Raw genomic sequence first — 18,599 nt, forward strand, 5'->3', positions numbered from 1 at the left:
AAAAGACAGCAAGAACTGACTAGAATCAATGAGGGACAGAAAGAAAAAGGCATTAGCCTGGTGAATTTTTCAGCTTTATATTTTACATCTCTCCAGAGTAGATTTTCAGGCATTCAGTTTCCTGCAATTTTCAGGTACTCCCATTGTGATCTGTGTTAATGAAATGGTTATTGCCACACTGCAAGACAGAAATTGTGTGATTTCATAGAAAAGTAATGAAGTTTTATTTGAAAAAGAAAAAAAAGTTAGCATTTTCCTAGAGGTATATTTAAATATTTGTATTTTCAAAAGGTTACTTCTTTTACCAGTGTTTTCTGTTAGGTGGACCCACTTTAAGATCTGAAAGGATAAGCATAACACCTTGTACTACAAATTAATCTGAAGATTTCCCTTGCTTCAACAGCAAAAGGGTTTTATATAAGCTTTATAATCCAGAGGGACAGAGGGGAAAAAAAAAAAAAAAAAAAAAAAAGAGCTTCAGGAGTCTGAGGCCAGTGCATGTTGTGTTTTCCCATCTGGTTTGTTTTTTTTTTTTTTTTTTTTTTTAAATCAGTATGGTTTCCTTCTTTTCACACATCAACTTGTTTACATAGATTTCCATCACTCACTAGGGAAGTCCTGTTTTCACTTTATTCCTAGTGATAAGAAAAATCGTATTTGTGAGGCACCTCAGAAAACCAAATCATAAACTTAAAAAAGTCTTGATTTAAAGGGAACTACAGCTCTGATTTCGCAACCAATGGTTACCAAAGTTGTAGTATGAACTAATAACAACTTTAATATCCAAACTCATTAAAATCGTTCATCTACCTTGAACACATTGAAATGCAGATATTGCTTTCTGTAAACCTATAGAATAAATGTTCTTGTTTACATGGATTCACAATTCTTTAACATTTATGTATCTAAGAAGTTGTATGTGGGCAGCAGATTCTTATACTCATAGAATGGTTTGGGCTGGAAGGGACCTTTAAAGATCATCTAGTTCCAACCCCCCCGCCGTGGGCAGGGACACCTTCCACTAGACCAGGTTGCTCAAAGCCCCATCCAGCCTGGCCTTGAACACTGCCAGGGATGGGGCATCCACAGCCTCTGGGCAACCTGTTCCAGTGCCTCACCACCCTCATTGTAAAAAATTTCTTCCATATATCCAATCTCAACCTACCGTCTTTCAATTTAAAACCATTGCCCGTTGTCCTGTCACTACAGGCCTTGGTAAAAAGCCTTTCTCTGTCTTTCTTGTAAGCCCCCTTTATATATGGAAAGGCCGCAAAAACGTTCTCATTGTTCTTGAGACAATGTTTTGTTTTTAAAAGGTAATGTCATTATTTCCACATACAAGCATTCATAAATCATCAACCAGGCACAATAACAATATGATGATGATGATAATGATGATGATGGTAGGTAGCATTTCCATTAATTCTCATTAGAGTCTGTGAATATATCTATAGGTTAATGAAGGTGATTCATAATTACATGATTCTAAGAAGTGAGGCAGTAAGAAACATCTCTGCACAGGTACCACATCTAGTCCTATCTCATTAGTGAGAAATGAGAAAACAGAAAACTAAATTATTTTCTGAATTACACCAGAGTAATGCACAGCTTAATTCTGAAGAGGTGTTTTGGCTATACTAGACTGATCCGTACTCTCCAGGATTGAACGATGGTAGATCTCCAGGTTAATGGTGAGACTATCCCATTTAGGAATGCACTGACATACCTTCAAATTCAAAACACAGTGCAACCTGTTACCTACCAAGGTCTTTGAAGACAGTATTTTTAATATATGGCAATATAACATATGCATTGCATTATTAAGATATAAATGTTAATGGAAGAATGAAAGAAAAGAAATGGAAATAAGTCATCTGCAAGAAATACTAGCTTTGTATATGTATTCAAGTAGCAAGCAAAAGCAAGCAGCTGGAACAAGGAAAACAATTACAGAATTATTTTGTCATGAGTATGACTGTCTATTATGTTATAATATTCCTGACACACCATTCAGTATATGTATGTCAAACAGTTCCTCACCCCTCCAATTCTCTGTCCTTGCACAGATCATGCATTTTGATCACAGACTAATGTTCAGTGCTCACTCACAGACTAATTTAAAACAAAGTAGTAGAGCAGTAGACAGTGAGATGTCAAGTTTGAATGCCAGTAAAAGACTACCGTGTTGTATTTAAATATTCCAAGACTACAATGGCATCATTATTGTTTCTCATGCACAAAAAACCCAAATCCAAATGAACAACAAAAAAACCTCAACCATAATCACAAGGGAATCTTCTCAGTAGTAATTATTATACAGCCTTTATTTTGATACCTAAATGACTAGTCCACAGTTAAACGACAGGCAAAACAAATCCCCTTCCCTACCAGTACTGACAAGAAGTGCTTTAAGAATTAAATGGACTTGTTAATGACAGAACTCTCTTAAATAGTGCAGTCTCTGAAGGGAGGCAGAATGAAGAGATGGATGAACATATGAACTTGATCTAATTTTTTCCTAGTAGCCCAACATGACACTAGATACCACTGAGCCAGAAAATTATTGTTGTATCTCCTACCCTACCCCTTATCAACAACAGAAAAACTCCTTTATAACAGGAAAAGAAAAAGGAGCACTCATCCTGGGCCTGTTCACCTCTGGACAGTGATCTACGCTAAGTAGAATGAAGTCCTCTATAGCAGTTTTGCACAGAAAATCCCAAATTCTAGCCCCTGGAGGTTGCCTGTAGTTATGCTTCTCTAGGCTTGAAGTCATCCTGCATGTTCTGGCATAGTAACCACATAGGAATCAGAAAATACAAACTGAAGAGACATTAAAAATTTAAGTAGGGGGGATCTATTCAAACAAATATTCACTTTAAAAATAATTTTATTGTGTGAGATAAGTAAATAAATAAAAGGAAAACATCCCTGGTCCATGTTCACTAATTGGAAAATTATGTTTCAGAGGATTTAACACAGATGCACTGTCACTGACAATCTCTCTCCTAACCCCTTTCGCACATAAATACACAACTTCCTCTATGCTCACATTACAGATAATATCCTTGTTTGAAGACTAACTTAGGCACAGAAATTTTAAAAGTACTTCTTCAAACTGCCTTCCCAGGACTACATTAATAGAGGACTTGAGGAAGTTGCTGCTGTTTCAGTAGCCATTAATGTGCCTATTGTGAGCTATATAAAATATCAGAGAAAAAAAAAAAAAATCATTCTTAAATGCATATGTAGGTGTTCAACAAAAGTTTCATATGTGAATTTTAGGGTCAGAATTGTTTAATCCCATCGGTCCAACACAAAACGTTTTGAAGAAACATTATCTCCAGAGTTTCTCATCATGAATTTCATTCCCATGAGAGCTTTCCTGTTCTCACCAGGTCTAGCCCTTAATCAGTCTGTTTTATTTATGTTATTTCCCATTTGTAAACAGTGCATGTCCAAGTGCCTTGTTTTTAATGAAGTGTAGCAGTAGCATTTGATTGGAATTTAGATAAATGAGCAGATAAATCCATGTCTGTTTTCTGCAAGTTTGTACACATATATAAGAAAAATTAAAAACGTAGCTAGATAAAGACCAAAGGCTGGTCTTCGTTACCACATCTTATAATTTTTTACCCCAAAATAGAAAGTATTATGAGATCAACAAAGTTCTTTGTGGGATTCCCCTTACTGTTGAAATAGAAGTATTATGGGAGAATCTTTTGTGGAGTCCTTAGAAAGAATAATAGGAGAGTTGCATGCACTCAGAAAAAAAACTATGCCTATACAAAATTAAGAACTTCTCTGTCATGTGCAATATAATTGTAATGGCCCTTTTCATAAATATCAGCATATACTATTACTTGTAATACTTCTGTAGTTAGAGACTATAAGCATCTATAGCGTACCAGGCACTATGCACAATAAGAAACAGTTCTTTCCCCAAAAGATTTACAGGCTAACTGAACCCAAGGAACCATTTAACTTTATTTTACAGACAGAGCAGGTGACTTTTCCAAGGGCAAATCAGACGTGCTAGAAGCAAGTAATAAGACCGGTCTCTTACAGCACCCTTTACTGAGTACCATCATAATAACCCACCCATCACTTCAGTACGCCATTAACTCGAGCACACATTAGTTCAGACTGCAGTGGGATGTACTGCGAAATCCCGCACAAATGTTCTGTTCGCTTCATCTGTTGATAAGAGACACAGCAAAGACCTTTCTGCTGTTTTCAAAACATGTAGCAGGTTGAACAGGTGGTGTTGAAGGTGTTCTGGGAGAAGAAAAGGACTAGCTGAGGCTGGCTGGGGCTGAGGAGATACTCAGCCTCCTTTGGCTTGGTCTGTTAAACACAGTAGGAAATAAGCAAGCTTGCTTATTTAACACCAGCGGTTTGGAAAGCACCCTGCCCGCCAGGAACCTGACCATTACTGAGCATATCTACTATCCCTTTACCAAGCAACCCGTATCAATGCAGATCTCTCAGTCCTCTCTGGCATGTGAAGCTTCACCCTGTGCCCTCCCCACAGCATGGTTGGGTTTCTGTCCACTACCCCAGCTACCCCAGGGATCTTATCTTCAGCCAGTATTCATGCTCAGAAGCTCTGAAAACAGCATGACCACTTTGTGGCTGAAGATAAGAGATCTTTGACAGTAAGCAACATCACTTCTCTGACACAGATATCAGAGTTCATTTTCCTCCTGAGCAGGTTCCAGAATCTGTTACCGGCAAGAACTTATGGTTTTACTTAGAGCACAATACTTCTGTGATTGTGTACATGCGACAAACTGAACCTGTATCTATTGTTTACTTAGCAAATAAGGACCTAATCAAGAGCCCATTAAAGGCAGCGGGCAGAATACTATTGCCTCTGGATCAGGCATTGAATTGCTCTGACATTGTCTGTCATTAAGTATAATATATATAAAAAAATGTTTTAAAAAATATTGTCCAAATACTTCATGCAGAAAAACATCATAATTTTTTCTTCTGTCCCAGAATTTAAAAATAATTGGCTATAATATATTAATTTCTGGCAAGCGCCATTTTGTCAGTGACAATCAGGGACAGGTGACTGCAAACACTTCGTTCCTAACCCTAGAAAACACTTGCTGGTATTATTAGAACTCAGAGACTAGCGAGTGAATGAATCTCTGTCCAGGAAACTGAAATTCAAAGCCTCACCCCTGCATCTCAATACAGAGCATATGCTACAGAATGGGAATACACAAAAGGACAAGCACTGCTCTTGTTTCCAGGTTAATTGAGGGCCTGAGCAACTTCTAAGTGAAGGCCCCGTCTGTCCCTGAGGCTTTCTGTAGACTGTGGCTAATCAATCGCAAGGAAAAAAAGTTTTTCTGGAGCGAAAAACAGAATTACCCAAAGCAACAGAACACCAGACTCAGATACACCCAGTTATAGCACATATTAAAAAAGGAAGAGGTTAGTTATACATTACAGAACTATAAATTTGCACAGTAACTGTGTGAAATCATTTGTTCAAAGAAGGCTGCACATATATTAAAAAAAGCACCTTTTACCAGATGTACATCACCCATGATGACTATGAATAGGTCTGTGGTTCTACAGGCAGTTCAGCAGATTTTACTGCTGCAGCAGTGAAGAAATGCTCCCCTCCACTCTCACATACCCTCTCCCTCCTTTATCCTACCCCATCCTCCTTCTATTTCCCTCAGTCCCAGCTGTACTGTCCCACCCATACTCTGGCTCTCATCAACACTCCCTGGCTCATTTAACTCATTGAAATGTCAGAAAGCTCTTAATTGCTTTTTCCTGATTGTGTTTTCTGTTATTTCAGTGAATTAAACTGACACAGAAGTGTCTGACAAGTGTTGAAGCTGGCAAAAGGTTAGCAGGGTGAGTGTGTGGCCAGGAATAGTGTGGACAGAGAGACACAGAAGGGGAAAACAAACTGTTTTCAGCAGTGGTGAGCTGTCTGTGAACACAGCACTTTAGGGAGCTGTACCCAACTGGTGGTAGAGCCTTTAGGACTCAGCTTTACATAAAGAGAATGGTCCCTTGACTTTAGTGGTTTGCTTCTGTTAGCACCTATTTAGCAGTTATTTGCAGATAGTCTGGATATACAAGAACAAGTGTTGCTAATAGAGCTGTTTGGAGTATCTGTAGAAACTCTCAAAACCACTTCTTCAAAGGTGAACATATCCTCTAACCTCAGCTCTATTCTTGGATCATTTGCAGGGAAACTGGAGATGTTTGTATAGCTGCCCAGTGAAAAACTCAGCTGGCTTCCTTACTTTTCTTTTCCTGGATGCTGCCCACCAAAGCACAGTGCAAATACACGAATAGTGAAGTGGCTGGTCAGCCTGCAAGCTTGCAGGAGCATGCACTTATATGAATACAAACATTTTCTTCCAGTTTGGCAAAGGAAAAAAGAATACGTACTGAAAAACAGTGTTTTAAAACCAAGATAAGTAACCTGAGATAACTGTCTAACATCAACTCAAGAGAGAGGTAAGTATGGGAAATTTTTACTTCCATGTAGCTACATAAGGTCAGACTGTGAAGTCCCCACCTGCCGCTGACCTCGACTACCTACAGAGTGTAGAGTCTCCCTGTGTTTGCAGAGGATAGAGACGTGAACTGTGAAGGGATTAGTGTAATACAAACATATACCAATAGTTTATTTATTTTGAAGTTTGCTCTTTGGGGAGAAAAACAGAAGTGTCCACTTCTATACAAAACAGAATGGGTTTTCCTCTAAAGATCATAAGAAAGGGAAGCAAGTAAAATACTGGAAGGTAAAGACAGACAGACATGTCTGGCTTTATCAGCTGGAGATGGAGCAGGAAATACATTATTAAACATCACCATCTACTGGATACCAGCATTTGTTCCTTACAAAGGGAACCCTAAGCTTCTATGCTGAAATAACTTGTCAGACAAGCCTCTGCTTTCACAGATCTGACACTGCTAATATAGTTATTGGCAGGCCAAGGTTTGTGGACCCTTTCAGCACCAGGTTGGGAAAAGATTTTCAGCATTATGAAAACAAACTCAAAAGCTCAGGGTGATATAATACAGGCTGTGAAATTGTTAATAAGACACAATGGGAACTTAAAAAAAGAAGGTGGGGGTAGTCAGGCGTGGGGGCAATAGCATCCTTTGGGTAATCAGTTTGTTGACGTGTGGTATGTTTGAGTAGACACACATGCACATGTGCATAGCGTGGAGCTGCACCGCTGTCCCCCTGGGTAGCGCACGATGACTACAGTTCCATAATTTTGAACATTATCTCTTGGCTGCACAGATAATATTCAACCATATCTGTGTGATTTTATGCCATTGGGACTAGCAGCGGGGCTCACAGAGCTTGCTGAGGGCAAAGGCACCCGTGCAGGTTGTACTCCCCGGCTGCAGGTGCTGGGCTGGCCCCGCTGGGCAGTGAAGGATGCTCCTTCCCTTCCCCACTGAGAGCAGAAGTCCCTGGCCCCACAGTTAAGGATGGCCATTTCTTTGCCTGATGCCCACCCCTTTGCAACTCTCCCCACCTCCTTTTTTCTTCACTCCAGAGAAGTCACAGTGCTGTGTGGCAGCAACATCCTCCTCCGCCACCAGAACTAAATAAAATGTTTAGAAAAATTATTTCAAAAACATTGCTGAGGTATAAACACCTTGGGAAGGGCTCAGGAAAAAGCTGCAATAAACGCGCAAAGGCAAAGAAATTTTTCTTATAGTGAGTGATGATCTAAAGCCATCATTACAATTAGTTTATCAAAAGGAATGACTGGATAACTATTGGAAACAATAAACCTAAGATTATGGAGGATGCTTCAATGCTTTGACCCTTTAATTCATAGATAGATATTTCCCTACATAAATTTGTGTGATTAAAAAACTTCTTCCTGGCTATATCCTTTCAAAAGGCATTGGCAGTTACAGGGCTAAATGCACAGGGGCTTTTAGCTTAGTGCACTGATTTTTTTTTCTCAAGAGCAAAATACTCACAAAAAGTAAACACTGGAATGTGGCAAGGACCAAAAAAAAACTCAATGGGAAAGCTGTATTGTTTGAAGTGTTGGTAGTTAAAACTGTTCCTTGTAATGAGTCGCAGGAAATGAGAAATGGAGCTTTGGAAAGACCTAGATTCATGCTATGTCAAGGCAGAGAGAATGACAAAGTCTGATGATAATGAGAAATTACTTTATTATTTCCTTGTGGAATACTGGTATGTACCGTACTGTACTGTTATTGTCCTGTCAGCATATTTGGAAAGAAATAGGTGTTAGGGTCTACCAAACAGTCCTGACATTAACACCATATCAGAGCTTCTAGGTAGTTCATTCGTCTGGGGAAGATATGAAGTGAAACAGTTTCCAACACTTGCGTAAACATCATGAAATTACACAGGAACAAATCAATAACAAATTGTCTTTCTATTGCTGCATTTATCTTCCAAACCTTTTTCAGTTCAACACACAGAATCCCTCAAGTAAATTGTTGTTTACTGACAAGTCACACTGATCTAAGTAAAGTTGAAAGCATTTTGTTTCAATGTGCTGTGTTGGCAACAAGAAAAAGGAACATTGCAGCAAGACGACATTGTCCAATACCTGAGTGTCAATATAAAAGATATTTCACACATAAATTATGAACAATAATTCTACTGAGCTGCAGAGCACCTGTATCTGAGCATTTATTTACTCCAGGATGTATAACAGAATCTGTTGAATTTTGGTGGGATTACACCATTACAAAATTCACCTAAAACTAAGCAAAATTTCTAGGCTCACAGTGCAGACAAGGAAGAGAAACAGATTTGCATGAGGATGATTTGTTTCAGTGGGTAATGTGCCTGGTGTGAATTATCCCTGGGAGACAGCTTTTCTTCTCCGCTGACTGTAAAGGGAGACTGAGGTGACCAGATTAGACTCAGAAAACTAACTCTGAGAAAAAGTTAAGCAAGACGTATCCTATACTTCATGTCCAGGGACAAATACCATGATTGCAACTAACAGATATATATAAAAGTGCAATTTTTGAAGAGGAAAATAATAACAGATATATGTGGATATATGTTTTAACAGTTCTACTTCATAGTTTAGGTTTCACTCAGTAATAAGCAATATCGATAGGATCCCAATTCTCAATGGACGTACCACCAAATGATAATAAAAATTCCTAGGCACTAGCAGTGCTGCAATGTCCATGGTACTTACGGCTCCAGCTAGCTCAGCTCTGCATCTGCCCCCTCCCTTCTGTCTCCCAAAGGCTGAGATCAGACATCTTGGGTGGACTGTCCACTCCAGCAGCAGGGGGTTCAAACGGTGGGTAAGATGGATTGTCCACCTGCCTTAGCTTTTTGTGTCCCTCCTTTCCTCCAGAAAAGAGCTGAAGTATGCAGAACTGCCAGTCAGGAAGGGTGTGTGGATCTCCAAAGAGGATTGAGCTAGGGAGAGGTTGTGTGCTGGAATAGTCAGTCTCTTAATCCCAGGAACAGGAGAAGAGGACAAGGAGGTCCCAGTGCCCTCTGGCTCACTTTCCTCTGCAGCCTGTACCAAACAATAAATTGTCACCAAGAGCTCAAATCTGGAGCTAACGATGAGAAAAAGGAAATTATATCCTAGGCCAACACAAACCACCCCGAGCCTCCCTGGCCTCATCTCCAAGCAGTTCAGCACTGCACAATACTGTTTGATTCTAGTGTCAGGAAATGTTGAAATAGTGTTCCCCATCCCCACCTCTAAGGCACTGCTTAGCAGAAACCAACCTCCTGACTAACACAGGATGGGAGCCGTGTTCCCAGCTTCCTGGGAAACTTGAAACCTACCTCTTCTCAGCTGTGACAGCAAGTGTTCACAACAAAGATGAGAATCAGATTTAGCCTTTGGGAAAGGCTTTTCTTTCTTATGGCATTACTAGCTTAAATACCTATTTTTTAGGCAAAATATGAAGTATCTTGCTCTAAAATTATGCTGCTTTGACCCCTAAGACACCTACAGAACATCTACCTGTAATCAGTTCAAGTACGGGGATATTCTCCCCATCTACTGCATTATTTATTAGGTGCTGCTGTGCTGATTTGCACACAATGCAGGGAGAAAAGCAGTCCCTGCTGCTGGAGGGTTAGTCCTAAAGTCCATTCTTCTAAGCACATTGAGGCTATAGATGGACAACAGCTTAAAACTTGAGTTAGATCCTGAAGATTTGTTCCTAGCATGGAACCCATTTTGAAAATTCTGGGTTTGCAGCTCAGAGATGTTTGCTAAAAAGGACTCAGAGCACTTTTCTAGCCATGATGCTAGCCTTGGAAGAGAGTACAAGGATAAGAATGTTAACTGATAATGAAAGCAGAATGTTTTGTTTATAAGAAGTATGACCTTTCCATCAGGATGAATGCTTCTGAGATTACATCAAACAACAGAAAACTCAGAATTAATTCCTTGAGGTAAAAGAGTAGTTCACAGTGTGCTAGTTATTTTGTAAGGGACTTTTTCAGTTGCCTCAAATCAACACCTTCCATAGGCAGGTGTGACAACTTCTTACATCTGAGGTCCAGTAAACAAAAGATAGACTTGTGATGGTTTGCTTACGCTGGAATAGGTACTTCAGAATGCATTAGTGAGACAAAGGCTCTAGGGAAGTCAGGCAAATAAACAAAAATAATAGCAAAGGTGTCACTGAAGGCAGAGCTGAAGTCTGGCTCAACAGACTAGTAAATGGACTTGAAAATGGAAGCAACATGGTACAAAGAGAACGGTAGGAACTGGATGGAAGCAAGAATGGTCTGAAAGAAGGTAATGAGGGATGAAATAAGACAGAAGATGAAGACCAAAGCTAGGGCAATTGTTGTAGTTCCAAAAGTCTGAAGGTATCATGATTTTTAAGGAAGTTAGAAAGAAAATTGCAAACCGGCGAAGAAAATTACTTGAGTCTGCAAGCCTGTGGACAACTCCCTGGGTTTTTTGGCTGGGTTTGGCTGTCCATGTTGGGAGCGGTGCTGGTAAAATGCCACAGATGTACCATGCAGGTACCAGAAATGTGACAATTAAAACTACTCCAAGAAATCCCTGACAGCAAAGCATGACATGGTGACTGCTGAGTAGGTATACTCTGAGGAATGGAAAAGAAATCTTCCATGGTGATAAAAAAAGGCAAAAATAAGTTCAAGTAAAGAGAAAAAACTAAGTTGAAAAAAGTTGGGAGGCAGGCGCAACACTGGAAGACACAAGGAGATGCAAGGAACTGGTACAGTCAATTTAATCATACTGGGGTTTTTTTAGTAATGAAATGACAGGAGCGTTGGAGAGGAGACAGGACAACAGTCCTCAAATACTGAAAATGTGATGAAAATAGAAAAAGAGTAATCATGTTCTTAGGCAGAAAAAAGAAGCAATGGACACAAGCTGAAGGAAGATTGTTTGACACTAAGAAACATTTTTCATTGACAGATGATCTGGGAATGATGTGACCTTCCATCACCGGAGATCTTTAAGAACAAGTGAGACAAACAATTTGGGGAATCATAGAGGTATGGCATATACCTGTCTGTAATCCTGCCTTGTTTCCACTGGAAGGGATGGGATGGACAAGATGATCTCTATCAGTCCATTAAGTCTTTCAGCACTATGGTTCATGACTGTGAAAATGAGGCTGAATGAGAGAATGAGAGAATAAGCAAAAATTTCAAGAACATCGTCAGGAATAAGTGGCAGAGGATAAGATACTGAACTTGAAGACTGTATGTCCATATTGCCAAACACACCTACAGCATTAGTATCAATAGGAGGGACAGGCCCATAAGGACAAGAGTCATAGGCTGGCTTAGCTGAGCAGCAGTCCCTGTGACTCTGTAAACAGACACAGCACCAACCTCCAACTATAGAAAAATATTTTCCATAAAGCAAAAGAATTTGGCTGTTTTATTGCTACATGAGCAAACAGTTCAACCACCACAATTCCCCTTTGCTTGCTAGGATTAATCTTTCTGTCCTATAAACTACTTTAATGGCCAATGATTTCATATAGAACCTTTTTAAAACAACTTGAGTTTATTAAAGAGCACTGTCTGTCCCCTGTCAGAGGGAAATATTTTATATTTCATTTATTGTATGTTACTTATTAAAAAAAAATTCCTTATTTCCATTAATTATAGAGTAGATATGTTTGCTCGCATATTGGCACTGGATGATGTACCTGTTCTTGTGCATGCTTTAAACATTATGTGTTTACTTAGGAGCACTGGCCTATCCACTTTTCTTTCTTTACTACGGCAAACATAAGCTTAGTTTTATACAAAGCTGGTAACACCACACAACAATCTTTCACTGGCTTTGAAAGAACAAGTAGGAGACGGTTTGTATGAGCCAGAAAAGGTTACTAGGTCCAAGGAGAACTTCTGTTTACTGAAAAAGCTCTTAAAATCATCATCAGTTTTAGGTAAAGCTAATTAAATGAGTGCCTGGCCCTCAGAAGGGACAGGAAGGGACTACAAATGGTTGTTGCCCCAGGACGGAAACTAGCTGGTCCCTGGACCGGACCCCTCACTCAGTTAATCCCTGTGTTGATGATGGCTAGAATTCATTAGTGTCACTGAGGATATTCTGACATCATAGCAAAGGAGAACCCTGATCTTATGCAACAAATAACTACATTTAGCTGTATATTACCAAAAAGACAATGACACATTGGATTTTGCTCACAAAAGATTCAACACAACAATTAGTAGCTGGGAGGTTCTCTTATACCGTAGAAATACTGATCCTCATGGGCCAAATTCTGAAGTACTTGGGTCAGCCTAAAGTCACAGAGAAGTCAGAGGGACAAATGCACTTTTACCATAACCTCAAAAACAAAGCTATTGAAACCTGAAGCTGAACTATCTCAGCGAGTTACGCTAAGAACTGATGCACTGACAAAGTCATGTATGGACATAGGCATATGGACAAAGTCATGTACAGGGTCACATATGAAGTAAGAAGGGGACATGGGAACAGTGAAGAAATGTTTGAACGGAGTAACCGGTAAGGAAGGAAATGTATTTTACACAGTTAAGGGAAGAGGTGTAAGTAGAAGCAGCAGAAAGTTCAGGCTAAATGCCATTTTTGACTCTGGGACTCTCTCACAGGTCGTCTTAATTTCTGAAGCCTGTCATTCATACGTACGATGTGTTTTGGGGCCTTTTGGCAGATATGGGCACACCTGGGGCTTTGTTAAATACGGCTGTGACAGCTGATAGCTGGTCTGATAATGCATCTGTGCAGGAGTGGAAGTGGTAATATTCTGCTGCTTTGTACTGCCGGTGGGATCAATGACTTGAGGCGCAACAGAAGACTGGAAGAGAGCAGAAGGAAGAACAGGTCTTCACAAGGTTGTGTCTGTGACAGCCCAATGCTACTTGATGGCTAGAAAAATGCCTCTAACATTCATCTGATACAGCACTTCAGGGCTGCTTGCCACCACAAGCCATACTACGATTTCCCAGCCCTTTTCTGGGAGGAGCACAATGCCCAGGATTTTGCTTTAACAAGGATGTATTAGAACAGTGGATGTTGCAGTGATCGCGCTAATTTTCCATCCTACTGACAACTTTGGTCTCTGGAAAAAGCAGGGGCCATCTTTCTGTGATCATCCCCCACCATCCCTCTCAGTCAGCACACTGAAATAGAGCGAAAAGCAAAGACAACGTCTGCCAGATCAGTGTGATTTATTTATCCGTACAAAATCAAGATGTTCTGCTCCAACACCCACCAAATTACGCTAGGAAACAACTGAAAACTGACGGTAAGAGACGGTGCCCAGGGGCCTGCCGGCCACGGCCGCTGCCCCTCTTGGCCTTGTGGCTGCCAAGCGGCTGCTGCGAGGAGCAGGGGGCCCGTCGGCCACCCCTCGCCCTCACCCGGAGGGGGCGAGCAGAGCCCCCGCGGCCGCCCCCTTGCCTTCGCCGCGCTGGGGCCGGCGGGCCGAGAGCTACTCCCTCACACAAGCGAGAGCCACCGCCGGCGGGAGTTAATCATTAAGCCCCCAGCAGATCCGCTCCGGGCCGGCTCCCCTGAACGTCCCCGGGCCTTCAGCCATGCCCCGTCCCCTCCCGGCCAGGCGGGACCGGCCTGACTGAGCACCGCGGAGGGCGCGCGGTAGGGGCCGGCAGACCTCCCCGCTGCCGCCCCACAGCGACCTCCGGGACCCCATCCGAGGCGGGGCCCCCTCCGCGGGCGCGGGGGAGCTGCCGTGAGGAGGGAGTGGCGCCCGCGGGCCCGGCCGCCTCTGCCCGCACGGGAGCCATGCAGCCTCCCTGGAAGGCGCCGTAGGGCAACACCTGTCCCCCGCCGCCTCCCCCGCGTCGCCTCCCCTCCCCTCACGCCGCCGGCGCTCGGCTGACACCGTCTCCCGCCGAGGTGCCAGAGCTCCGCGCAAACGGCCGGCGCGGCCCATGCCCCAGCCGCCGCCCTCCGCGCCCTAAGGCCGCCGCCGCCGCGCCCGCCCCGTCCCGTCCCGTCCCGTCGCCTGCCGCCGCCCATGGCGGGTCAGGGGAGGCGCCGGTGAGGAGCATGGCCAGGGGACCCGAGCAAGAGGACGCCTTCCTGCACCTCCCGGCCGCGCAGGCGGTGTCCCCCGCCGCGCAGGAGGATCGCTACGCGGGCTCGGTGGGGCGAGGCTTGCTGCCGTACGCCGAGGAGGGGCTGTGCGGCGCGGCGGGCGCCGAGAGGCGGCTCCCGGAGCCGGCGCTGCCCGCCGGCATCAAGGCAGGTAAGAGGTGGGGAGCCGGCAGCGTTCCCTTTTCAGCCCGCGGTCAGGGCAGGTGCGGGCAGGCAGGGCGAGGCGCGGCAGGCGCCCGAACCGTCGCTGCTGCGCGGAATCCGGCGGGGACGCGAGGTAAGGCGGCTGCGGCTGCCGGGCCTCGGGGCGGCCCGGCCCGGCCCGGCCCGGCCCCTCAGGCAGCGGCGGGCAGGGCGGCCGGTTAAACGGGCGCCTGCGGGGCCGCAGTCGCGTCGGGAGGAGGCGGCGTGCTGCCTGACCGTAACGATGCCCTTGGGTATCTCTTCTTGTTCCCCCCTCGGCGCTCAGAAACACACTTCACCAGCGAAGCCCTCTCCTCGGAAGAAGAGGATGCAGGTGCTGGCGACGGCGCACTAAAAGCCGCGGACCAGAGCCCGTCTGCGAAGAAGAGCATCACGCAGATCATGAAGGACAAGAAGAAGCAGACGCAGCTCACCCTGCAATGGTAGGGCTCCGGCGCCGGCGGCGAGCCCCCGCTGCCCGCCCCCGCCCCGGGGCGGCCGCGCTGCGGGGCCGGCGGTGGCGGAGCCCCCCGGGCTCCGGGGCCGCGGGCCCGGTCCCTCGGCGGGGGGACCCCGGGTCCTCCCTGCGCGGCCGGCGGCAGGAGCTCGCCGGTGTGGCCGTCAGGCCCAAAAGGACGTTTCTTAAAAAGCTGAGCCGGCTAGGAGGGTTGCATCTCACGGTTCTTTTAGAAATACCTGTCATTTGTGGGATGTTTGGTTAGTTGGGTTGGGGTTTTTTTTTCGGATAAGCCTCGTCAAAAACCAAGGACATCCATCCCCAAATTTCTGATTTTTTAAATTGGCAGAGGTTTATCATTTAACAGAAGTCTCTGTCAGGTTCTCACAGTACATGGCTATCGATGAAATATATCGAAAAAATGTAGAAATGAAACATTATTTAAGAATTACATTTGTGAATGGATGTTTTAGTTATCCTTTAAGGCTATGACTGTTAGATTTTCACTGCCTTACGATGTATTTTTTTACATTATATTCTAGCATCCTTGGAAGCCCTAACTTTACTTCATTTTATCTGGGCAAAAAATTAACCAAATAAGAGGTCAAATTCTGCAGACATTAACTGATAAGTGTTTCTATAAAGGCACACTTGAAATTAGGGAGGAGCGCTGTTGCATTGAATGGGAACTTAGTTACCGAATGCAGACTGAAAAATGAGAATAATCCAAATTATCCAGTTTCTTAGTCTAGTTTACATCTGACTTCTGAGTGTAAATTGTAAGGATTTGAGTCTGGTGAGTCAGTGCAAAATTATTCAGTATGCAGCATTTACCACACAGTATTTTCTTACAGATTTGTGTAATTTGAGAAATAAATTTATTGCCCATCATCCCAGGAGTAGCAAATAATGTAAACTGGTAAAGAAAAGAAACAGGGCAACAGTGAAATACCCAGCTGTTTCCAAGAGTTCAGTTCAAGTGAAGACAGCCAGTTTTTTACTTCAGTTTTTAAATTTTTACTTTAATGACCATCACTAGGCACTTGTATCCTGTAAACTGATTGGGAAGCTACATAAAAATGCACCTGCTTCAGAAAAAGACAGTTCTTTGCTTTCAGTATGGTTTGGTCAATAAACAGCTTCAGGTCCAGTGTGGAAATCAAAAAGCAAAAGTAGGAAGAGATGAGTCATTACCTCGGTATTAAAGATACAATGGGACAGAAGATGCAAGTTCAAGCCCCTGCTCTGTTCAAAGGACAGACTTAAACCCAAGTCTTTCATAGTCTAGTTCGTGCTCTTATTTTCAAAGCAAGGCTGCCTCTTAGGTGATGACCATTTAATTATTTATATAAAGCAAAAAAGTCCAGACATTGAAAAAGACTAGTTAAGAAAAGGGACCTGGCCCCAGGTTTTCCATATTCTGCAGCTAACCTAAGCACCAAGTGTGCAGTCAGTCTCTAGTGTCTCTCTTGTTCAGGACAAACTCATCTGTGTGCTCTCGTGGAATTCTTCAGTAAAATTAAAAAAAAGAGGGCAGTACCAAAAACCAGAAGGAAAACAAAATCGGGAGGCATGGCATGTTGCTTCTGACTCTAGCAGTTTCTTTCTCTATACAGGCTGGAAGAAAACTACATTGTCTGTGAAGGAGTTTGTTTACCAAGATGCATCCTTTATGCACATTATTTAGACTTCTGCAGGAAAGAGAAGCTTGAACCTGCATGTGCTGCAACTTTTGGGAAGGTAAAAAATAAATGCCTTCATAATTTGTTAGATTAATTCTTTGACAGAATCACAATTTAGTACACCTGTGTCAAAATTCGACTCAAATTCACATGTTTTCTACTGCTCATGTACATGGAACCAGACTAACTACACTGTTCCATATGAAGGGATTTTATGACAGCTTTAGGAGAATGAAACTGAAATTCCCTTTGATTTATTGTTATTTCACACAAAAAAAAGGCATTCTCTTTGAGAGCTTTTTTTTTTCGTCTTTGATGATGACATTAATAGGGTTCTTTCCACAAAACCACATCTGACATGGAAGACACTTTTAATTATACTAAAGGCAGTGTAAAGTGAGATGTGACGCAAGAAGCAATACAAGAAGGGGAATAAAAATTAATAACACAAATTGCTCCTGAATGAAAAATTGTTGATTCATCCTCTTTTGTACCCTTCCCTACAATTAATCCTGAAATCATTTAATGAAAGGGAGATGTGAACTCTCCACATTAAATCCTGAGTAGTTAGTGAAACAGGAAACCAAAAATGCTTCAAGGATCATCTTTTTTTAAACATCACTGATCTAGTCATTGTTCATACATAGCCAAATGCATTAATTTAATTAAATAATAATAATGGATTTAAAATCCAGTTCACAAAATCTTCACTTACTAATTTTTTTCTCTTGAATTGGATATACTGAGAAAGTATATGCCTAATTTTCATTACACAGTTTCAGTATAAATGAGGAAGACAATAGCTTTCCGTTTAAATATTGTTTTGACAGTGATCTGTCTATTAGATGTATCTATTAGATCTACCTCTATTGCTGAATTACTTTTTTACTTAATAAACCTTTTGCCTTAAGCATCATTCTTTACAGGAAGAGTAGAATGTTTTTAGGGCACTAATCTCAATCTAAGGAGTCCAGTGACAGAATCTTCTGCTTGACTTGGATTAAATCACATAACATGAATTCTTTATGTGCAGCATAGAGCTAACAGAAACTTTCATAGGGTTTCGGTGAGCATAAGTAAGTTTAAGACTATACAGCACTTTGATAGTGGACGACACACAAGTACCTGTGAGGCAAATATTTGCTTGCTTTAACCTTCAGATCACACTTTTCAAATCAAAAATCAATTTGTTTTTAGTTGTTTGACTTTGAAAACAGAATAGCTAGAGGGCAGATCTTTCCCTGGTTCTGTTTAGATCTCTGAAGCCAAAGATACAGTTGTAATTTAGGGACCTGAATGAAACAGGACCCTTGTGAAGAAAACTAGATTTTAAATTGTAGAAGTGAAAATGGAAAGGAAGAACAGGTGGGAAGGGTGGGAAGGAGTTTATGGGTGGGAAGACTGGAGATACACAGCAAGATGGACGGGGATGGAAGGACCGCTGCAGTGTAAAACATGCTTAATTGTTTATGTTGCAACACAAGTGTCACAAATATTTATGCATGGACTACATTATTAGACCATATATTTACACTATGATTTTTCTATGAACAGATTGCTAAGAAAGTATACCAGTGTTAGAAATTAATACATTTATTTTCTCTTTAGACCATTCGCCAGAAATTCCCTCTCCTTACCACAAGGCGGCTTGGAACAAGGGGCCATTCAAAGTAAGGCACAATTATCTGTGTATCG

The 18,599-nt window shown here is 42.4% G+C and overlaps 1 protein-coding gene across 1 annotated transcript in view; it reads left to right on the forward strand.

Moving 5' to 3' along the window:
- Window positions 1-13,769: 13,769 nt before the first annotated feature.
- Window positions 13,770-18,599, forward strand: part of RFX6 (regulatory factor X6) — a 39,030-nt gene continuing 34,200 nt past the window's right edge. Inside the window, exons 1-4 of the mRNA XM_052781345.1 lie at window positions 13,770-14,733; window positions 15,052-15,208; window positions 16,839-16,962; window positions 18,513-18,574. Of these exons, the coding sequence (XP_052637305.1) occupies window positions 14,535-14,733; window positions 15,052-15,208; window positions 16,839-16,962; window positions 18,513-18,574 (542 nt within the window). The 5' untranslated portion in view covers window positions 13,770-14,534. The remainder of the gene's footprint in view (window positions 14,734-15,051; window positions 15,209-16,838; window positions 16,963-18,512; window positions 18,575-18,599) is intronic.

The sequence above is a fragment of the Harpia harpyja genome, chromosome 3 (genome assembly GCF_026419915.1).
Source record: "Harpia harpyja isolate bHarHar1 chromosome 3, bHarHar1 primary haplotype, whole genome shotgun sequence".
In the NCBI taxonomy this organism is placed as follows: domain Eukaryota; kingdom Metazoa; phylum Chordata; class Aves; order Accipitriformes; family Accipitridae; genus Harpia; species Harpia harpyja.